Below are 24,668 nucleotides of genomic sequence, written 5' to 3' on the forward strand. Positions count from 1 at the left end.
AACGACAGAGGAAAGGCTGATCGGCAAGTAAACACCCTCCCTGCTTTAATTTTTCGAAGAAATCGTTCAAGTATATTACCATACCTTAATCATAAGCTTTATTCCCACATGAATCACACATGATATTCATTCTAAATGCTTTTAAACTCCGATTTCTTGTGTTTGTTTACATGAATTCTCGTTACGTTTCACTTTCACTCTGCTACTGCATGATCACCAGGTATGACTTCACTGGTTTGGTATTTAACCACTGTGATAACTACAGAGACCCAGAAACGACAAAATTCTGTTTGTATTATGCCTCTGCATATTTTGATTAATTTTTACGACCTCAAATCAATCTTAGATATCGATTATAAGAAATTATTATCTCTTAACTTCACGTCATATAACTTACTATGACGTCATATCATAAAGGCAAGTAGAATATTTGGTTGTAACCTTAACCTACCTGCGCAGTACATATCTACATATATAAATATACAGTGCACATACACACATTTACATAATATATACACATACACATACATACATATACACATATACATACATATTTGTAAATAACTGTAATGTATTGAAAGCCAATGACCTCTTCTTTGGAAAAGAGTAAAAGGGGGGGGGTGTGGTTGTGGCCATTTTGACTATTTTGTTCTCATCGGGAAGAAGAGCTCCATCTAAAGATATACTAAAATGATGAAATTTTAATACTTAAGTTTATGAGATTTTCCTTGCCAAATGATAGTTGACAGCTTAAGATATTATATTACACCATAGCCTCCTTAAACTATTAAAATGATAAGGCAGTCAGCTCCTTAGGTTATGAAAATCTCAATTTTTTTTATTTCGTTTGAAAAGTAATGTGTATTTAATTGTACCTATGATATTTCTTTGAACTTAAGTGTATCGTTATAGTTACCTTTAATCATGTCATAGAAAGAAAAATTATCCAATTTCAAGATAGGATTTTAGACAATGCAAATGGAAACCCTAAGCTATATGTGCAATTTTTCATTTTAAATTAATGAAAAAAATGTTTTACTAAGAATAAACATTTAAAGGTATCCTGGCATGGGGGGGAAATGCATGACATGTTATTTATACTTTATGGTATTTAGTTCTTATATTATTATTATGTTTATTCACCAATCAAGGGCTCGGGGGGGGGGGGGGGGGGGGGGGGGGGGGGGGGGGGCATGAATAAATATTACAATATGATTACTGATTACGATTCTATACTCACCGTCAATAGAAACGCAACACCCTAACTTAAGGGGTGAAAATTATAAACGGGATATAACTATGTACCAAAAAAGTTAGGAATCTTTTACTTTGCCAAATCAGTTATTTAACGATTGAATGATTTTCATTCCATTACCGGAAGTTGATTTTTAGCTCCCTGAGCAGAAATCAAAAATACGCATTTTAAATAAAATTATTGACAATATTTTGGGCTTTCAAGCTTTTGTACCTGTTAATTATAAGTCTTGTACTAAAAGTCCGGAAAAAATATCCTTCTTTCTCTTCCGGATGTGATGCCTGTATTTCCTCAAAGTAACTGAAAGCACGCATTTTTATTGCTTATGTTGGAAATTTTCAAAATAAAGATAAGGGAGAACTCCAGATGCAAATATACACTACATAACGACTTTTCGGGCTCATGTGTTTTAAAAGCATGAATGACAGTTCCTTGACCGGAAGTCCAAGGGTTACTACACTACGCCAAGTTAGAGAAAATTCACCTCAGTATCTGAAAAACAGGCATTTAAAAAAGGACAAGAATATTTATTTCGCTCAGATTAAGACATTAACAAGTTTAGCTTTTAAAAAAAGCTTAGAGAGTCAGCCAGTGGATTTTTCTTTTCTGTGATAATGTTTTAAAGAATCATAGAGAACAGAAAAAAATGCCTTCAACAAATTTTTAATCAGTAGCAGAGTTGGGCACTAAAATTAAAACATCGTCTTAATATTTTTTCTGCATAGGAACAGAAGCGTTTGTGCATGCAGATTCTTGAATTTTTTGTCTCAAAATCAAAAGAAGGGAAGGTATGTATAAACATTTAAGTTCCAATTCACGTAACATAATTCAAAGAAGTTATAAACCTACAATCTCATTATCAGATCTATAAGATTGTAGGGGGAGGGGGATATATATGGACATTATGCCATTTTTAACAAAACGGAGCCCAATAAGCTTCACTGTAATCCTTGTTAGAGTTTATAATGCCACCGGTTGAATCACTCTTGGCTATGTGTTTAGAAAAGGGACACACCCTTGTCCCTGCGATACTTAAACAGCCGTACTGAACCTTCGTTTGAGAATACAAATAAAGGATTATTGAAATACCTAGTACATTTTCAAGTACATTTTAGAATTTAAAAAAAATAAACATTTATTGTTCATTGAAACAGGTAACATGTAAGATTTGACGGTATAGCCTAAGCTTTTTTTAGTTTATTAACTATCGTCATTTGACTTACTAGTAACTAGCTTAAAATTTTTTCATAAAAAGTAGAATTGAAATAAAGCAAACATTACTAAGACCTACAAATTAATTTATCAGACCTCTTATAATATAATAAACCTATTTATTCATAAATTAATTCTAGTTGTAACGCTGTATTTGATTGGATAAAATATTACTTTATATCGTATTAAATGGTTTGCCTACGTCACAATGACTCGCGTCAAAAACGTATCAATCCGCCCGACGTTACTTTCAAATTTCGTACAAATTGAAGTCATTTTGTTAGAACAATCATCTTTTTTTCTTACATCAAATGAATGAAAATTAAATTATTAGCAATGAATTTATTAGCTACCCATTTTATACGGTATAAACTGAGTTGGAACAGTTTACGCTTTTTTATAAACCGCTTCGCGGTTTATAAAGCGTAAACTGCCCCAACCCAGTTTATACCGTATAAAATGGGTAGCTATTAAATTCATTCCTTAAATATGATTGCCACAACCTAGATTATCAGGTCGTAGTTTATGAAAAACAAGCCAATTTACGGATAAAAAAAAAGCATGCGCAGATCGGGGAGGGGGGTTTCCAGGGCGGGCGGGGCCATAGGGAGTTATGGTTTATGACATTTAATTGCAAAAAACTCAAAACCTTCTTGAGATATTGACTGGAAATGAAAGTTTTACACACAGTCACACAGAAGTATGAATTTATGACATTGACGTTTAGACCTCAAAATACACAGGGATATTCCCTACGTCATATATATGGCCGTAGGGAGTTGTGGTATAAAATTTCATTGCAAAAGCGAAAACAAGTGTTTAAACAGACAGAATTTCTGAATTTAATACCTTGACCTTTAACCTCAAAATCAAGAGGGTCTTCAAAAGGCCATATAAGGTGTAAACAGTTGTGTAAAGTTTTACTGCAAAAGCTCAGACTTTACGCAATATTGCGGAGAAGAGAAAGTTTTACAGACAGACAGAACTATAGATGGACAGGCAGACAGACTGAAATTGATATTCTCTAATTTCAGCGGGAGACAACAAATGAGCAAGCTTAGCCAGTTGTGTTTTCTTTCCGAAGTATCTGTTGTATGATTTAACAAGTCTGTCCGCTTTTAGCATCGGGATCGAAATGATTTGTAGTGAAAACGAAAGTAAAAGCAGTAAAAACTGAAAAAGCTAAAAATATGTAGTAAAGCAATGTTTGTGCTGGAGATTTAAATACATAAGTAAAATACCTTCAATATATTTTATAAAAGAGCTTCAATATACGCGTCAAACACTAAATTCACCCAAAAGTAGCAACTGTATGCTTCGCTGCGTAGAACACATGATCAGGTGCGAACCAGTTAAATTACTTCGAACCAGTAAACTGTTTGTATGTTTACAAAAATAAGCATCGGGAAATTCCTTTTTGAGTTGAATTTACAGATTATTTTGGTGTTTAATAGGGATTTATTGGTTTATAATCTTTATTGATTTTACTGAAATAAAATTAGCAGGAATGATTTACTGCAGAACCACTCCCAGAATTCCAGGTCACGCAAGCGCATTGGAAGTTCTTCGTACCATAACTAGTCAGCCCGCGGGCTGACTAATAAACTTAGTGCATGGTAGAATTCGGGCTGCCTATGTTGTACCTGGCGGACTAGCACGTTTTAATTGAATGGTCGGAAGGGGGGATGTTTTAAAAGTTATGTGTTACTTTCTAAGGTCTAAAGATAACATTTATGTTTAAATGAAGTATCATTGTTTTGTAAATTTACTTTTTACATTTATGTATTCATTCTTAATCTTATCTTTAAACCTTATAAAGTAACACATAACTCTAAAACATCCCCCCTTCCGACCATTCAATCAAAACGTGCTAGTCCGCCAGGTACAACATAAGCAGCCCGAATTCTACCATGCATTAAGTTTATTAATGTCTTAATCTGAGCGAAATAAATATTCTTGTCCTTTTTTAAATGCCTGTTTTTCAGATACTGAGGTCGAATTTTCTCTAACTTGGCGTAGTGTAGTAACCCTTGGACTTCCGGTCAAGGAACTGTCATTCATGCTTTTAAAACAAATGAGCCCGAAAAGTCGTTATGTAGTGTATATTTGCATCTGGAACTCTCCCTTTTCTTTATTTTGAAAATTTCCAACATAAGCAATGAAAATGCGTGCTTTCAGTTACTTTGAGGAAATACAGGCATCACATCCGGAAGAGAAGGAAGGATATTTTTCCGGACTTTTAGTACAAGACTTATAATTAACAGATACAAAAGCTTGAAAACCCAAAATATTGTCAATAATTTTTATTAAAAATGCTTATTTTTGATTTCTGTTCAAGGGGCTAAAAATCAACTTCCGGTAATGGAATGAAAATCATTCAACCGTTAAATAACTGATTTGGCAAAGTAAAAGATGTCCTAACTTTTTTGGTACATAGTTATATCCCGTATATAATTTTCACCCCTAAAATTAGGGTGTTGCGTTTCTATTGACGGTGAGTATATATTATAGGTGTATAATATATTTCCTTCAATTATTATATCACACATAGTCACATACCTGGTGTAAAAAGCATATGCTTTCCTTAAGAAAATTGTCTATAGATTGTACACAAGCCATTCTAGACACCTATCTTTGGAATTATTATATAGCTCAGTTGATGTATCTTGAGATAAACACATAAGCATAACTAGTCTCCATACTATCCCTTAGAGTCAAACCTGATGCGTGTTCCGCTGTCTCGTCTTTGGAAATCTGTATGCCACGTTCAACACAAACCTAATGAAAAATATCTATCACATGCTTACAAATTGTGTCTCCCGATTTTCCTGTAAAATAAAAATTATCTTCATGTATGTAATCAATAACATTTTGCATAATTTTTTCAAACTTAGTCCGACCTTGCAAGGATTTGTTAAAGTGATATTAGGGGGGGGGGAGTTAATATGCGACAAACAAAATGCACTCTAGATATACCCAGAACCAATAGGTGATTACTCAAAACTGCTTAATCTACTTTACTTCATTTCACTGTACATGTGTCCAGGTCGGGGACTTGCATCCAAATTGTAAAAGTCAATAATTTATAAGTGAAATTACTTCCTTTGTAGGCACAAGGTCTACTCATGACAATTTCAGGTGATTATGGTCATAACTTCTACCAGTCAGAGATAGAACTTTGCTGGGGAGGGGGGTGTATCCATGCCCTTTTGGCATAAGCTTTAAATGCAACACTACAATCTAATTTCCCATGAAATGACCATCGAGATATAACTTCGGATTGTAGCCGTGGTGATAGTAACATTACCCATATAACCCAAACTCAATCCTCTCCCATTGACAATGTATTTATTTATTTATTTAGTTATTATTTTCTTCTTACTGCTCCTAGTTCAGATCCGGATTGATCCGGAGTATTTCCACCAAATCAAAAACTAGCACACACTAGCATGAATAATATATAGCGTTTATATATGAAAAGGATCATTGCGAATTTATATGCACAGATAAGAAAGGAAACTTGTGGTATATCTTGCTAAACATTCTCTGACCCAGCCTTATATATTTTAAGTAGGGATGTCAAAATTGTCAATAATTGATATTCGAATATTCGATAGTAGTATTCGAATATATTCGAATATTCGATCAAATAAATACATCTTGCATTAAAATATGACTGTATATATCTTTACTCTCATGTCAAGCAATATACCTTTTATATCATTATTTTGGAATAAAATTTCATGTAGAGTGTTGTAAATGCACTATAATTATATTCTTAAAATATTTTACAGAATAAATGCAGAGTTAACATCCAAAATATATAAATAAACAAAATTTCCCACGAAAATTCAAAGATTCTTTTAATAAGTTCCAGATCAATTAATTGTCTTACCAAACTGTACACTGATAACCCTACAGATTTATACCACACAGAACAATTATCTAACGGAGAGACATTAAAAGCAATTACTTTAACTAATTGATTTCCTGATAATGATTTTAAATTATGTATACATAACCAAGGGATGTTTGTTACTTTCAAAATGTGTCCTTTCAACAATACAAACTAATTCTAAGTACTGGACACTGTTATACATCTAATGATCAAATGAACAATTTAAATTGTTTTAATGAACACACTCTTCACACCTTTAAGGTAATTCAAGAGGAGTGTCTTTCAATTTTGTTTCAATTAAAATCTTTTTGTTGGTCAACGATAAGAATTTGATTCAATTTCTGATAAAGCTTCAGTATTACCAGATTTTTTTTTCTTTTTGATGTTTGTATACTTAATATCCGAATATTCGAATCATAATTTAATATTCGAAAATTTTCTTTCTTATGCTCGAATGTTACATTTTACGATATTTAACTGAGCGGACTCTTCTCATTCAATTTCCACTGAAAATAGTCCCTTTAAATAAGTAGTGAAATACTCCAATTAATTTTTTATTTATTCATTTATTTATTTCTTTATTTATTTGACAATCAATTCGAGGTTCACTTCTTGGCAGCCTTGTACTTTTGGCTGATGATTGTCACTATTGAATATTGATTGTTCGAATCATTCGATTGTCACCACTGTAAACAATGACATGCCCCTGAAATGTATATAGAACTTTCTGGACTCCCCCACGAAAATGCAGTAGATACTGTCAATAATCATTACGTACACGCATTATCATCATGGCCGCACAGCGAGCCACCAACACGCACCCCAATCCCGAGACCCAAGCCACGCAAACATTGACATTCAGTATATTAATTACTCCATTTTTTTTTTTGTTGCTAAATTACAAATGCATGTATACATATCCGCCAATTCGTGATATACATATAACCTCACCCCATGAAGCTATCTATGGATGATTGGGTAAATCAGTGATCCCGATCCTGCCGAACAGCCTTGCTACTCGATCTCCAGACCCGACCCATCTAGAATCCGGAGCGGCGTGTGTGTCATCTTCATATCCCCCTCTTGACTGCTATCTCGGCCATCCTTTCACTTGGTATCCTTATACGCTTTGCTGTATCAGTCTAAATTGTTCTTTCCCCCATCGTCCTTGGTTTTTGTGACATTACGGCCCGATGGCAGTGGATATTTGTGATATTGTTATAACATGAAATTTTGCAACATGTCTACCCTTCTAGCTTTTTCGGTAGATTATGACAATCAGCGTCATAAGATGCTTGATAATATAACGTTATCTATTTAAAACCCATAGTCTCGATAATGTTTAACTACTACAATTAGAACGCACGAGTTATCGCCCTTGCACTGGTATTAAATGCATTTATCAAAATGTGGCGATAAACGCAATTATTTTAGCTAACTTCTTCATGTATCTGTAGACATTTCCCGGCCGTGATTATACTTAGTCAAGATGTTGGAAAGAGGCATTCAAATTATTTGTTATACATGTGTAGATTAAATTTTCAAAACTAAATAAGTAATGTGTTGTCATGGTTTTTATTGAACAGAGAAATGTACGAGAGAGAGAAAGAGAGAGAGGGAGATACAGTCCCTGAAACGTTCTACTTTCCCATTTTTCCGTTCGCTCACCGTTCGTTCACCGTTCGTTCAGCGTTCGTTCACCGTTCGTTCAGCGTGCGTTCACCGTTCGCTCTTCGTTCACAGTATTGCGTTCACCGTTCACCGTGCGCTCGCGTTCACCGTTCACAAAACGTTCACCGTTCGCTCTTCGTTCCGTTTACTTTGAGTTCACCGTTCACTTATCGTTCAGTCTTCATTGTCATTCGGAACTCCGAAGTGAAAGGACTTATCTTTTTGATAGTAAGGATTTACATGCTTTTTAATTAAATAACTTAGATATCGTGTTTGAAGAATAATCATTTCATTGCAAAAAGTATCTATGATATTTATATTTCTATTATTATAATTCAGCTGTTACTTATTTCATGAATTTTCCCTGGAAAATAATTCATACATTAAGTACCTACATGTATGTAGAACGATGCTACAATATTAACTTCAAAAAAGGGCAATGTACAAATGTTTCACGCACGGCATCAATTTCATGTAATTTTAAATAGGACAAATTATTAATTGGTGAATAATAATTAATCCAAGTCTTTTACAGAACAAGAATACCTTAAAAAATTATTTTTACAGTAACACGTATTTAAACTACATGTAGGTTTGAGAGTTATGAACAGTACTGCAAATGTTCAGTTAATTAAATATCTTTAGAGATAATTAAATTGATGGTGTGGTTTTAAATTATAGAAAAGACCAACTGCTTAAAATAGTCTATTATTAGAGAAGGAAAATTCCGTCCGTCATCGTACCTAAACATATGTTTAAAAATATGTTTTTTGCCATTCAGTACAATTAAGACCGCTCCCCCCCCTCCGGTGCCTTTTCTCCCGAAATAAAATTCTTATTAAGTTTTTACAGTATATTTTAATTTATATTTAATTTTTATTGTAACACAAGAAAATCAGTCTTTAAACCAACATCAAACAGTCATTAAACAATAGTATTTTAGTATATACTTGTGCCGACAGAAATATTTTAAATTGGCAGGGGATATGTTTCACATTCAATTTAAAACTTAGTCCTTCCAAGTATATATTCGAGTTATTTTTTTTTTTCTGCAGGAATGCAAAAATCAGATCTAGAAATGATAGGGAAAAATATTTAAAAATTTTTGGAATACTAAGTGACTCTTTGCCTTCGGCATGTTCGGTGAAACGCGATTTCCACACCTCCACTGTGTCGAATCATTTTGATTGACAGCACAAGCACGCTACTACAAATGTAGCACGGACTTCCTGTGAACTGTGTGAACTTGATGATGGAAAATAAAAGCCAATGATTACTGTCAAATGGATTTGTTAATCTAAAAAAAAGCCATTGAATAAAAATTAAAGATAAGAGATGAAAAAGGTTTGAGTTCAATTATCTAAAGATATTTTTTATTGCTTGGAATATTTAGGAAAAATAATAAGAATTTTTATTTGATACAATATATATCTGAGAATCGAGGGGGTTATCTCTCTCTCTCTTACTCTCTCTCTCTCTCTCTCTCTCTCTCTCTCTCTCTCTCTCTCTCTCTCTCTCTCTCTCTCTCTCTCTCGTACATTTCTCTGTTCAGTAAAAATTATGACAACACATTACTTATTTAGTTTTGAAATTTTAATCTACGCATGTATTACAAATAATTTGAATGCCTCTTTCCAACATCTTGACCGAGTATAATCACGGCCGGGAAATGTCTACAGATACATGAAGTTAGCTAAAATAATCGTCATAAAAGAATAAAAAGGCACATAAATATAGAATATATTGCAGCAGAATCTAAATAAAACGAAAATTTTTATGCAGTACGATAACAGTCAATGGCAACAGATAATTGTGAATTAAAAAAAAAATCCGTTATTTTACTCAGAATCGGTTTGGCACGGAAATACATGTACGGTTGTTTCAACCCCGTACAATGTATTTAATTCATTCTATAAGTAGTAGTTTTATCTTCAGAAGTCCACATCATTTTATTAGTGAAAAGAATAAGCATAATTATTTACTATATTAGTAGATTAATTTATTTTTTAACTACACGCAGTAACAAATACACGGTTGACGGCGATTAAAATCATGTTATTAATATATCCATTTAAACATAGGTATGTGCAGAAAAAAAATGTTTTTAATTATTTATTTATTGATTAATTAATTAATTAATTAATTTATTTATATATTGTTTATCTCAGTAGAAGTTTCATCTTCTTAAGTCCGCATTATTTTATTAGTTAAAAGAATTAGCATAATTATTTACTATATGATTTATTTATTTTTTAACTACACGCGGTAACAAATACACGTTTGACGGCGATTAAAATCATGTTATAAAAATATCGATTTAAACATACGTATTTAATTATCTATTTATTTCTCTTTTGTTTATCTTCTGTTTATTTATATTTATTTATGACATTTGAATTATAGAATAAAAGAATAATTTCATTGCAAGGAAAAGACCAAAGGCATTCCGAATAAATCGTTCATCTTGCGTTCACCGTTCGTTCACCGTTCACTTTGCGCTCGCGTTCCGTTCGCGTTCTGCGTTCACTCACCGTTCACCGTTCAAACATCGTTCACCAAGTTGCGTTCACCGTTCACACATCGTTCACTCACCGTTCGCTCTGCGTTCGTTCTCCGTTCGTTCAGCGTTCGTTCACCGTTCGTTCACCGTTCGTTCACCGTTCAGGTGGGAAAGTAGAACGTTTCAGGGACTGTAACCCCCTCGATTCTCAGGTATATGTTGTTTCAAATAAATATTCTAATTATTTTTCCTGAATATTCCAAGCAATAAAGGTGATAAAGGTAATCTTTTTTTTTTTAGATTAACAAATCCATTTGACAGTAATCATTGGCTTTTATTTTCCATCATCAAGTTCAGACAGTTCACAGGAAGTCCGTGCTATATTTGTAGTAGCGTGCTTGTGCTGTCAATCATTCAAAATAATTCGACACAGTGGAGGTGTGGAAATCGCGTTTCACCGAACATGCCGAAGGCAAGGAGTCACTTAGTATTCCAAGAAATTTTAATATTTGACCCTATCATTTCTAGATCTGATTTTTGCAATCCTGCAGAAAAAAAATAATGGAAGGATTCAGTTTTAAATTGAATGTGAAACATATTCCCTGCCAATTTAAAATACTACTGTCGGCACAAGTTTATACTAAAATACTATTGTTTAATGACTGATTGATGTTGGTTTTAAGACTGATTTTCTTGTGTTACAAGAAAAATTAAATAATAATTAAAATATACTGAAAAAACTCAATAAGAATTTTATTTCGGGAGAAATGGCACCGGGGGGGGGGGGGATCTCAATTATACTGAATAGCAAAAAAGATATTTTTAAACATGTTAAGGTACGGAGAAGGAAGGAATTTTTCTTCTCTTATAAAAAAAATATTTTAAACAGTTGGTCTTTTCTAAAAATTTAAAACCACACCATCATTTTAATTAGCTCTAAAAATATTTAATTAACTAAATATTTGCAGTTCTGTTCATAGTTCTCAAACCTATATGTAGTTTAAATACGTGTTACTGTAGAAATAATTTTTTTATGTATTCTTGTCCTGTAGAAGACTTGGATTAATTATTATACATCCATTAATAATTTGTCCTCTTTAAAATTATATCAAATTGATGCCGTGCGTGAAGCATTTGTACATTGCCCTTTTTTGAATTTTATTTTTTAGCATCGTTCTACATACACGTAGGTACTTAATGTATTAATTATTTTCCAGGGGAAATTCATGAAATAAGTAACAGCTGAGTTATAATAATAGAAATATAAATATCATAGATAATTTTTGCAATGAAATGATTATTCTTTAAACACGATATCTAAGTTATTTAATTAAAAAAAACATGTAAATCCTTACCATCAAAAAGATAGGTCCTTTCACTTCGGAGTTCAGAATGACAATGAAGACTGAACGATAAGTGAACGGTGAACGCAAGGTGAACGCAAAGTAAACGGAACGAAGAGCGAACGGTGAACGTTTTGTGAACGGTGAACGCGAGCGCACGGTGAACGGTGAACGCAATACTGTGAACGAAGAGCGAACGGTGAACGCATGCTGAACGAACGGTAAACGAACGCTGAACGAACGGTGAGCGAACGGAAAAATGGGAAAGTAGAACGCTTCAGGGACTGTATATGAATTCAAGTCTACTTTGTCATCTTAAATGCATAAAATGAATATAAAAAAAACAAAAGTTAATCATTGTTTTGCGTGTATTATTTTATAATTATTCTACTTTTATATAGCGCCTTATATAATTATGGAATTACCCTAAAGCGATTTACACTTAGAAAACAAGTACAATATAAAACAAAGGACGAGTATAATAAAAAACAAAAAAGTAAAATCATAGGTCAATTTTTTAAAATTTTTGTTCCCCCTTTTTTATAAAATTGGATACTCCATTGTGACTAGAGCCTTATAAACTAAAGATGAGTTTTTAAATATGTGTTTTTAAATTTCTTTTAAAAACGTCAAGTGACTGTTCTTTTCGAAGATCCTGCGGGAGGCAGTTCCACAGGGTGACTTAAGATACATCAAACCTTCTAGCTCCATACATCTTACTTCGATTGCGTGGTTTTACAAGGCTCAGTGAATCCCCAGACCGTAGTGAACGTTGTGGGGATAGACCTGAACAAGTTCCTGGATGTATTCCGGGCGAGCTTCTGTAAGGCCTTGAAAGTGTACAACATAATTTTATATTGTGCATGGTTTGCCACAGGTAGCCATTGAAGAGTTATGAGATTGGTGTTATATGCTCATGTTTTCTCAAACGTGTCACCAGTCTGGCTGCAGTGTTCTGAACTTTCTGCAACTTTTGTAAGGATGTGGCATTGAGGCCAAACAGTAGTGCATTGCCATAATCAAGTTTAGATGTCACTAAAGATCTAACGAGTGTCCTGCAAGCATCCTCTGTTATGAGTGATCTTATTCTACCGATGTTACGAAGATGGAAAAAAAAACAGGATCTTGTAACCGAATTGATTTGGCAGTCCACTTTAAATAATTCTACATTGTTAGGAAAGCGTATTAAAATTTATTATCTTGGCTCTGATTAAGGGTGCACCCAAGTATTTTATCTTCAAAAAGAAAGATTTTGTTCCGTTTTACTGTATTACAGGTATAATTTGAGTGAACATTTGTATTTACAAAATTGTATGTATTAAAAACAGTAAAAACACACACACGATACCTATTATTCATATTGTTTAATTGTTTAACATTTTTAAAGCAATTAGTTATTAAGAGACAATGAATCAGGACGTGATTGACTGATTCTCACAAACTGGATGATCCGTTTAGAAAAAGTAAGTGTCCTGCAAGTGATTTATCATCCCTATAATCCAGTAATCTAGCAATAATATTGCATCGTGATTAAATGTTATGGATTTTCAGGGCTCGAATGGGAGGGTATTCATGCAATATGATAATTTTTTTTCCAAATAAATATTGTGATGTCTGAAATAATCAGATTATCAGATCGTAGTATTTCCTTTTCTTGTAAAATATGATCAATGTAAACTTCAACTTGTCCGACGACAATAGTCTGTATGTCGCATCGATTTGAAACATGTTGCATGCTGGTGGTTTTTATCGGCATATCCTCATCAACAGAAATGTTGATTATATAATTTCTTAATACCTTATCTTCTTTCTGGCAATCGAAAGTTATTTCAAGCCTTCTTTTTTAAATTAACTTCTCCTAAAATTTACGTTCTAAGCAATGTTTGTAAGTTTGTTGATACAACTGACTTTGAGCAAAATCGTTATTGGATTTTTAAAGCGCCAAGTAAAAGTCAAACCAATACAGTTCAAAAATCACAACTCAGAAAAAAGAACTGTGGTTCTGGTTTTACTTTACGTTGATGAGGGAGTGCGCGTATTTGTCTACTTTAAGATAAAAGTATACATGAAAAAAAGGCAGAAAAATTTCATTTATTTAATTTTAGCCACATGGGTTAAATACATGTACTTAGACTGATGACGTCATTACTTTTTACATATGTGATTTGTGACATTGAATGGTAGTTTTTTTTTTTCAAAACGACATGTATTCTGTCAATTTATGTTTCTTTCACAATTTATAGAACTCAGCACATTTTAAGATTTTTTTTTCAAAATTTGACTTTTGTAGGGACAGAGATATTGCTATGGGTGCTGACTCAACAAACTCGTTTTTGATTATTAATACAAATGTATATTCATATACTGTATATCTTAACTTTTTTCTTTTTCCTGAAGAAGGGACAGGGCGTCCCGAATTAGACATTTTTTATTGTTTGTTTCGTTGGTTAATTAAAGTGCATTATATAAATTTCCATCCGTGACCTTGTATCTACTTTGTAGATCCCACACTTAGGATATACAGTGTTGTTGGGTTTTAGTGTTTTTTTATATACTGTATTGTAAATATAATGTATGTATTAATTTTTTTATAGGAAAAAGACGGATTTTATGGACAGCTCTTGGATTTGCTACCTCGAGATTCGAATCTTAAGAAACATTTAAAATATGAGAGGTGTTTCTTTGTCAGCTTTCCTTGTGACGAAGGTGAAAATTTGGAAGTTTTATCTGAATTAGAAAACTGCATTGCTTCTATTGCCAAAGACAGAAGATGGAAAGAAAATATTCCTAAAGAATGGTCTATAATTGAACTGGCTCTAATCACAATGAGAGGTTCAGAAAAAACCGTTTCTATCGAAGAACTCAAAGAGAAATACTGGAACGCTAAGAAAAATGAAAGTTTAAAAATGGAGGATGCACTATGCTTTTTCCACGATATTGGATTGATTCTTCACTTTCAGGAGGAGAACCTTTCAAATACTATAATTGTTGACGTCCAATGGTTTGTTGATACATTTAAATTCATAATATCAGACAAAAATCATGTCCGAGACTTAGCAGAAACTGACAGAGACTGGCAGTACTTCCACAGGACTGGGTATCTAATGGACAATTTCCTTAGTCGAATTTGGGAGAGCTTATCCATAGACTTTTGGGAAAGGCCGACCATTTTGCAATATATGCAAAGACTAGGATTACTGGCGATGGGGGAAGTAAAACACTACGTCCCATGTATGAACAAAAGAGACTTCGGTAGAAAGGAACAGATAGCCTTACGAGGAATGGAAACAAAGTCATCTGTATTGGTGCTTCATTTCCAGTTTTTACCGTTCTTTTTTTACTGCCGATTGATAGTTGCCTGCATTGTGGGAACAGAGTGGGAGGTGGTAGAAGATGAAAGTATACCAGGCTTGTATAAAAACATAGCGATTTTTGTATACAAAGACCACCTAATTGCCTTGGTAGTGACGCAAACTGCAATTCAAGTCCAGATTTTGAGACCACAAAACGCACCTATTGATGCTAATATTGCCGGAAATATTAAGGAGACTCTTGAAAATAGACTTGGATACTTAACAACCACATTTCACAAAAAAGTTGCATATAGGGTTGCATTTCAGTGTTCACATCAAGATGTTCTTTGCGATAATGTGGGGTGCTATGTATATGAAGACGAAATATCTGGGAAAGGTCAAATATTATGTCCAAGACATGGATTTACAGGAAAACATATGATAAACGAAAACGCTCTGACAAAATTCTGGAGAATCGTAAGTGAACTAAACAAAAAAGATCATATCAGAAATTAGCTACAAAGTTTTAAGAGGATTTTTTTAATTTATATATTTCTAAAGTTTTCTATGCAATGTATTTACATTAATTCTTTAATATTGAAACAAATCTGTAAATAACAACTTTCATTTGTCATGTATGATTTTAACATTTGTCATTTTAAATCTAAGGACGCGCCATCTGTTTCCTGTGCTAAATCTGCAAAAGGTAAGCAACTCATCTACCGTAAATTTGGAAATTTTTTCGTCGATTTTATTTTGCGAATCTGGGTCAATATGCTGTTGATTAATTTTTACGCTTCAAATTTTTGCGAATGACCACTACTTTGTTTACATTTTCTTATTGTTGAATTATTTTTAAGAAAAATATTTTTGCGAATTCAAAGAACTCGCAAATTTGCTAAAAATTTATCTTCAACAAAAATTTCAAGATTTACGGTATATGATTTTTTGTAAATATACAGACATATTTCTTATCAAATATTTACATAATTTGAAAATTATAATTTGCAAAATTATTTAATTTAAATGTTAAATTGACTTTGGTTTGTTGCAGTTCCATTGGCCAATGAGGAGAAGCTTACAAAGCTTATAACACTGGGAAGAGATGCAATGCAGGCGTATTTTGATTCCATTTTTCCCCCTGAGGATTTACAAAAATGCCTCAAGGATAACAAGGAATCCCTTTGTAATGGGCCCTTCAGATTCACAGCTACTGAAGTTAGGAATGTTTATCCTGGTAATAATTTGTGACAAACATATACCCTTAAAATAAAGAAATAAACAAAATGAAATGAAGTTTTTCCTTAAGATATGACTAAACCGAATGATATTTTAATGTTTTTTAATATCCTAAACATTATTAATACTCATCCTCCTGTTACATCACAGCTTCCGGGTCAGTTGTAGATGCCTCTTCCTTTGATGTCCCAATCATGTACAAATTATTGAGAAATTTTGGAAGCAACATTCCACCGCCAACTAATGGTTGGGGAAAAGAGCCGACGATTGGACAGAAAACACAGGGTGACGACATTGAAAGAATCCGCAAGTACAGGAATCAGCTTTGTCATAATCTTTTTAAAACACAAAGCATGGATGACGAAGATTATACCCTTTACTCTGAAGAACTGACCCAGGTAAAACCCCAGACTTTTCCTTTTTATTAAACTGGGTAGTTTATTTTCTATCTTTGAATGAGTACTTTGGATATACCTTTCATACAGTATTTTCATTAATATTACATACACCTATATTAATTCTGTTATATGATTTTATCATTCATTTATCAAAGACCTATGTATATAATAAACAAATGCTACGTATTTAAGTTTAATGTTTTATTCGAGTTGGCAGGTATTGTCCACAGTGGTCTACACAACAGTGGGGCAGCCGGCAAAATGGCATACCCCCAACATCAACATAAGTTGTGCCCTCCCTGACGGGAAAAGTAGCACGCTGGGTTGACCTCATTCGTGCTACGGACACATTTCAACACAAATTATCTTTTATAATTATATTATTTTGCTTTAGCTTTAAATTGTATAAGATATAATTTTCAAAGTCAACATCACATATATCAACATCAACCATCACATATATCAACATCAACCACAAAAAGTCAACAAAATCAACAGTTCAATGGTTAAATTGAAGGTGACGATTTCGCCAATTTGATACGACCACTGTGAAGTATAGTTGACTGTCTTTCCCCGAACTCCTCGAATGGATAATTCGCCCAGTTGACCCTTGTCATGCATGGTATTCGGCCAGAGATCATTCCAAAGGTCCCAGAATACGGAAATAGCAGGCAATTCAGATCAGCATCGTTAGTCTCCTTCAACGAAATCTCTAAAAAACAAAAACCCACAGCAGAAAAAGATTCTCAATAACATTTGCATAACTCTAATAAATTTGGTATAGCCAAACCATGTAAAACGTTATTTAAACAAACAAAAGGAGAAAGGTTATATACTTAACACCTAGCTCAAGGGTTGAGGTGGGAGGGTATTTCATAATACAAAAACATAAATCGGATACTTTCATCACCCACCTTTCACTTTCACTGATGCATAGAAAAGGGGAGATAACCCGCAAACCTAGTGACTAAGTAGCGACACTGTATGGATGGATAAATAAATTCCGGCTTATCACATTTATAAGTTTTTTCCACAAAAAGGAGGTGAATGATGACATATAATAAAAGGATAGAGCTTTGATAACGGCGCATATTGTGAGATGAACTCAAATATGCGGTATTATCAAAGACCTATGTATATAATAAACAAATGCTACGTATTTAAGTTTAATGTTTTATTCGAGTTGGCAGGTATTGTCCACAGTGGTCTACACAACAGTGGGGCAGCCGGCAAAATGGCATACCCCCAACATCAACATAAGTTGTGCCCTCCCTGACGGGAAAAGTAGCACGCTGGGTTGACCTCATTCGTGCTACGGACACATTTCAACACAAATTATCTTTTATAATTATATTATTTTGCTTTAGCTTTAAATTGTATAAGATATAATTTTCAAAGTCAACATCACATATATCAACATCAACCATCACATATATCAACATCAACCACAAAAAGTCAACAAAATCAACAGTTCAATGGTTAAATTGAAGGTGACGATTTCGCCACATGGGCACCGTAGGTGCACACCGCCACCTGGTGGGGGTAGGCAACTTCAATTTAACCACCCACCGTGGACTCCTAGCCTACTCAAAACCCTCAGAAACCCATCCATCGTGAATATCACTCTCTCTCATTGCCAACCCACTGTAGAACTATCCTGCATTAATTAATTGGGCCTAACGCCCCCCCCCCCCCCCCCCCCCCCCCCCCTCCTGAATTTATATATTTCCAAGTTACTAGTATATTGATTTGGGTCTCAGATTCCATTATTAATATCCAGCTGGCAAGAAAGAACTACTACCTGGACTAATGTAAGAAAATTATATAGAAAATACGTTTTATTTAGATTCCCCCCCCCCCTTTTTATTTATTTGTTTATAAATTTGAATTTTATTTCTTATTTATTTATTTTTTAGGTGATAAAATACTTTCATGCAGAGATTAGAAACAAGATGAATGAGCACCTTTACTCTTTAACCCCCCCTTTCCCTTTCAGCATGATTATGCTATTCCTGTATTGTTGACAATAATTTTTAAGTGTTCATAATCCCAATTTGTAAACTGCAGAACATGTTTTGTGATATTTGTTATGTATCTTGCCAGTTCTGAGGGAATGATGTTATACATGTACCACTTATTTTGAAAGCGAACTCTTCAAAGGACCATTTAAAATTGATTAAATCTTGTATATAATAAGTACCTTTCAAACCAAGACACACAATGGAGGACTTTGTATTTACTGCTCATTTGTAAATGTAGTTGGACTGCAGCAGACATTGAAGGCACATATGACTAAATCCTTCATTCTAAACCCCTTCCCAGCTGATGCTCTATCAAAAATGCATGATCTTTTCACACCTTAAGCCCCCCCCCCCTCCTTTGCAGAAATATGCTATGGATTAGGTTATTTAAATAATAGACTTCAAAATCTTTTTAAGGCTGTAGAAAATGGATATATGATAGAGAGCATAAAAAATTAATATGCTTAGTCAGTGGAAACCTATCCTATATCCAATACCCTAAAATGCTGGAGAAGTTTATCTTAGACTTATCTTAATACTATGAATCTTGTAACTCCTACACACATGTGGATTTGGATTTGTATCCCCTAGCTAACCTGAATTTATACCCACTAGCTAATGCATGGATGTAAACTGCATGTACATATATATGCACCGACTAATGCATCTTAATCCCACATGAGATAAATGTGTAAAGTAACATAAAATAATTATGCTACATGTAACTGCTCAGATGAGAGATAAACACCTATCATATTACATGCAAATGGCACCTGGGTTTGAACTGGTATTTTCAATGGGAAAATGCCCCCTGAGATATGCATATGTGTCTTAATTTCCAACAGTAATCACATACTATTAAAAAGAAAATATTGTAGGAATTGGTTTGGATTGTAACCTAGCCTGTGGAACAATGGTTAACCCCCCCCCCCCCCGCTGTTAGGTAGTTAGGTAATCTTGCCTTTAGTGCTTATTAGTGATAAAGAAAACTAGTTACCTAAACAATTTACTCTTTGCGAGTTTAAGAACTGAGAATATAGAATTTTAACTAAAGCAACTTTTATCTGTGTGAAATAGCAAATCTTAACAACTTAGAGACACAGCAGAAACCAACACTGACAAAAAGCCCCAATTTGAACCTTATAAGTCTCATTATAACCCTTTCTATTTTATTTATTTATTGATTTATTTATTATTAATGCATGACCATTCATACAGCATATGCCATATTTGGAAAATACATAGAAGGTACCAGCTCTGTGAGCTGTGTTCAAATGAGCCTGCATATGCATTGACTGTAGCACCTGAAGAACTCTGTAAATTGTCCCTCATTCCCAATGCCAAATTTAATAACGAGTAAAATTGGTAAAAGTTCAGGAAATTTGAGTTGCAATTCCTATTTTAAGGTTCACTTTTCCCAATGAGAAAGATAACTCAAAGCAATAAATGTTAATTATTATGTTAATTTCCTAATTCTCTTGACAATTTATTTATTTCACAGTGCTTCAATTAGCCTATAAATTATTATTATTTAACTTCTTTTTACAGTCTTTTATTTGTAGAATTGTATTTCAATACCCAAAGTTCTCTTCTTGTATAAATATTAAACAAGTGACTAGACCCATGTTTTTAGAACATTGTCAGGAAATAAAAGCCCATGCTGAAATTAATCTCTGTGTAAATAATCAACATTTGTGAAATAATTTACATATAATAAATTAGTAAAATAAGTTTACCTTTTTCATGTTAACTTAAGATGGTACAAAACTTTTCATTTACTAAACACAACTTTATAGGATACAAGGCCTTTATGCTGTTAAGGGGTGAGAAGACATTAAGGAGGCCAGGGGGTCAACAATTATTAACCACCAGATATAAATTTAAATTTTGGGATATGATATCTTAAGCTGTCAACTATCATTTGGCAAAAAAAAATTTCATAAATTTTAGCTTTAAAATTTGATCAGTTATATCTTTATTGAGCTCTTCTTCTAAAGGAGATCCAAATAGCCTAAAAATGGCCACAACCACCCAGCCCCTTTAAATGTATGTGTTTATATTGTGTTATCATCAAACCTTCTCAATTAAGGTAAAGGCGCTGTTAGAGAAATTCATGATTATGCTCATGTACACTGGAAACGGCTTCCAAGGAACGAACAGCATGGCCTTCTTTTATTTCCTTTATGTATAATTTTAACTACACCATTGACCAAAATGACAACAAAGAATATATGCGAAACATGCCCTTCGCCCCATCTTACTTAATCTGAACCCTTTGATATATATTAACCAGCAAAATAGTAGCTAGCCTTGCTAGATATTACATGTAGTTAATTAAAATAAAATTTGGGGAATCCTATTTATATCAACTGTTACTAATGAACCATTGAGGTCCTAAATTACTATGCCCACATTGTTATTGTTCTTGTTGAATCTGAAGTTGTCCTCCCTATCAAGCCCCTTAAGAGAAGTGATATCCGAATAGGTGAGGATGCTGCTGGTCCTAATATATTATTATTATGTGGATTTGACAGACAATGTACAATTCAACTCTGGTGCATGTTACCTATGCCGGGTATGCCTCCCAGATTTTACAGCCTGAATTGTTGATTGTAATGCTTCCATCCAACTGAATTTTTTGACTCAAAATATATTTACTTTTTTAGTCATCATTCATATTTACTTACCTTGAGTTTTGTCATATAGCATGGGTACAACTGTAATATGTATAAACAAATACACATCTTACCTGATGTTTCAATCATATCATAAAATGCATTATTGTAATGTTACATTCAAAAGCACCAAAACTTGTTATGTATTTTACTTCAAACTATTTTATTTCACAATTGATTACTGCCTTTGTCGCAATTGCATATCTTTCATGCCTCTCTTTGGACCCTTGTTAAAGTTGAATGGCCTTGATTGAAATTTATATACTTTAATTAGAGTTCTGTCCCTTTGTGAATCTAGCTACATAACATTTCTAAAGATTTGTCAAACTTTTATTACTTCTCAATCTGTATTTTTTTTTATTTATTCACTGTTTTAGGACAAAAGGTAGACTGGTATGGCACAGCTAGGGTAACCCTTGAACATTTATTTATTTTTTAAAAATCACTCAATATCTGATAAATGCACCAAACCCAAAGTTACAAAAGCATTCTCATACTGTAAGAATTATAATTATGGATATTCCCATTTTTAAATCCCCTAAAGATTGGCTAAGGGACCTAAGTAACTAAATATAGGCCACCATGTGTACGGATGTTTATTGGCAAATGACCTTGAATAACATGGACCGAATAAAGTTGAAGTTCATACCTATTTTTACATTATCTCATTTTGTTTATATATTATTTCACTAAGTAAGTTTTTATTCATTCAAAATCTGCTGATGAAGTTGGTTATTATTACCACATTGTAATTTTGTACCATGTACCAGCATGGACCGGTGGCAAATCGATCTGTTTCAATCCAATAAAATACTTGCCATCGGGCAATATCAATGTTAATAAGATAATCTGTTTTACTTCTTTGACTGAAACTTAACTTTAAAAACTGGAAATTATTATAAAATATTTCATAATACAAAAACATAAATCGGATACTTTCATCACCCACCTTTCACTTTCACTGATGCATAGAAAAGGGGAGATAACCCGCAAACCTAGTGACTAAGTAGCGACACTGTATGGATGGATAAATAAATTCCGGCTTATCACATTTATAAGTTTTTTCCACAAAAAGGAGGTGAATGATGACATATAATAAAAGGATAGAGCTTTGATAACGGCGCATATTGTGAGATGAACTCAAATATGCGGTAATATGTTCAATAGTAATTCATCAATATCTCTAAAATGCTAATTTACTTAGCATCTTGAATTATACCTTTTGCTAAAATATATTTGGAATAATACAATATTTTCAATATAAAAATTACCGAACATGATGCTTAAATACTTCAATTGATCTTACAAAGAGACAAAAGCACGGGGAAACTTATTTTAATCCGACATGATATTTTATTTTCAGGCAATACTGAGACTCACAAAAGGATCTTTTAAAAGTAGAATTTACACCATTTGCCAATAGATTACGTACAGACGTAAGAGTTTTCAACATTGAAAAGTTACCTCTCCCTTATCTAAGATTCCAGATCTAAGATATGCTTTTTCCTAAGTTACACTAAGTGTTGCATTATGTATTGATATACACAAGTGAGTTTAGACTAAACATAGGTGGCGTTTCTTTGCAAATGAGCTAATAAAATTGCATAAGTTTTATATTTTATGTACAGAGAAAGTTAGTGTAAACTGATTTTTCTTATGCATACTTGGTGCCCGCAGTATACAAGTGCAAATGCACATTATGACGATGGCTGTTCTTTATCATTCAAAGTAATAAAACACATAAACAAAACAACAAAACAATATGGGCATCTCCTATTTAATTTAAAATAAATAATATATAATATTAAGGAGAATATTCTTGAAAATTCAGAAGGATGCTGCACAAATCCTATGCACTTTCTAAATTAATAAAACCTTAGGAAACTTACTCTTGACTTTGAATTTTTATACTATTTTAACTGAAAACTTAACAATAGTAACTAAACCATTGGAGTGTCGACATTTGTGCAGTAATAGCTTAAATCATTGAAATATCTTGCGTCTTTTTGTACCTTGTGTATGTAAGACAAAGTCAAGTATGTCATTGCGCCGAAGCGAATTTGTTAATGTTTCTTATAAACTTGTGTAGTTGAGGTCGATGAAATCATAATATGACGTCATAATGTGGCGTTCGCATGTCGTTGGTTCCAGGAATGTTTTAGTAAACAAGTCTTACTATTTTCTGTGTAGTAGGAAGTGCAATTATGGGTTTTAAATATATATTTACATATAAACCTCCAAAGGTAGCCTTAACTCACCTGCGTAAGTAATTTTTAATCTTAATAATCCTTTGTTTGTCACTGTATTCCTCAGATTGTAAAGTGATATGAGACATGTTTTTTGAAGGTAAAGAATCAACAATACAGAAAGAAAAAGAAGATATTGAGAGACAATGACCAGGTGTTACACGACTTGCCTCTAATGTTATAAACATATAAAAAAAAAATCTTTAAAGCTTTTATTTGGTATCACATGCAATTTTGATTTTATTTTTTATAATGAATGTTGAGAATTTCTTTGATGTGATTGTCAAGAATGAAAATGAATAACTATTTGTTATTTATTTACTGATAAATCATGAAAATAAATTACATATGATATTCGAGATTCCTCTTCTTGAATGTCTATCTGATTTGCATGCAGTCTCAGTCAATGTTACTTGGAGCACAGTTATATGTAGGTTCTACTTTTGAGAGTTGGTAGCCTATTGGCAAATCAAATGATTAATTAAAATGGCATAGAGAAATGACATGCGTGATTTTAAAAACAAAAAAAATACTTTTTGCTTTTAAGTGTCTATTCAGTTTTGACCATAAACTAAAAATTTGATTTTCTTTTACGAAACTTCATTCTTCAACATAAGCTGCCATAGGGGAGTATCATCGTTTCAAAAACAAATCTTGCTGCTACTGAAGTAAATAACCCCATTTACAATTATTGAATTCTACTCAAGCAAAAATATTATAACTGAAGTAAAAAAAAAATCACAATGGCTCTTTCAAATGATATTTCAATATTTTCAATAAAATAAAAATCAACAGAGATGTTAGACTCGTGACACGGTTACAAAGAACAGGGCTTCCATCAGGAACGTACTGTATCTCAAATCACATGGGTTTTTAATTTATTTTAAATAATTCTAAATTAATAAGCGGCAAATCCA

At 33.0% G+C, this 24,668-nt stretch overlaps 2 protein-coding genes across 2 annotated transcripts in view; both read left to right on the top strand.

The window, feature by feature from the left end:
* LOC134246927 (probable serine/threonine-protein kinase qkgA) overlaps window positions 1–16,265 on the top strand; it is a gene marked incomplete at its 5' end in the record, with an annotated part of 33,250 nt that extends 16,985 nt beyond the window's left edge. Inside the window, 3 exons of the mRNA XM_062729271.1 lie at window positions 14,474–15,649; window positions 15,842–15,940; window positions 16,227–16,265. Coding sequence (XP_062585255.1) covers window positions 14,474–15,649; window positions 15,842–15,940; window positions 16,227–16,265 — 1,314 coding nt within the window. The remainder of the gene's footprint in view (window positions 1–14,473; window positions 15,650–15,841; window positions 15,941–16,226) is intronic.
* LOC134246924 (uncharacterized) lies at window positions 16,247–23,922 on the top strand. The gene is made up of 4 exons (XM_062729269.1): window positions 16,247–16,409; window positions 16,562–16,809; window positions 22,869–22,941; window positions 23,852–23,922. Exons 1-3 carry the CDS (start codon window positions 16,283–16,285, stop codon window positions 22,926–22,928), a joined length of 435 nt encoding a protein of 144 aa, XP_062585253.1. The 5' UTR covers window positions 16,247–16,282; the 3' UTR covers window positions 22,929–22,941; window positions 23,852–23,922.
* Window positions 23,923–24,668: the final 746 nt, after the last annotated feature.

This window comes from Saccostrea cucullata, unplaced genomic scaffold (assembly GCF_032062105.1).
Source record: "Saccostrea cucullata isolate Sc308-1 unplaced genomic scaffold, CSIRO_AGI_Scuc_v1 ctg3531, whole genome shotgun sequence".
Lineage (NCBI taxonomy): Eukaryota > Metazoa > Mollusca > Bivalvia > Ostreida > Ostreidae > Saccostrea > Saccostrea cuccullata.

What these genes read in the sequence shown, in the direction of transcription:
- LOC134246924 (XM_062729269.1), top strand. Translation starts at nt 16,283, where the DNA reads ATGCAGGCGTATTTTGATTCCATTTTTCCCCCTGAGGATTTACAAAAA. An exon ending in AGTTAGGAATGTTTATCCTG is followed by an intron (nt 16,410 to 16,561) that starts GTAATAATTTGT and finishes GTTACATCACAG; the next exon opens with CTTCCGGGTCAGTTGTAGAT. An exon ending in ACTCTGAAGAACTGACCCAG is followed by an intron (nt 16,810 to 22,868) that starts GTAAAACCCCAG and finishes TTTTATTTTCAG; the next exon opens with GCAATACTGAGACTCACAAA.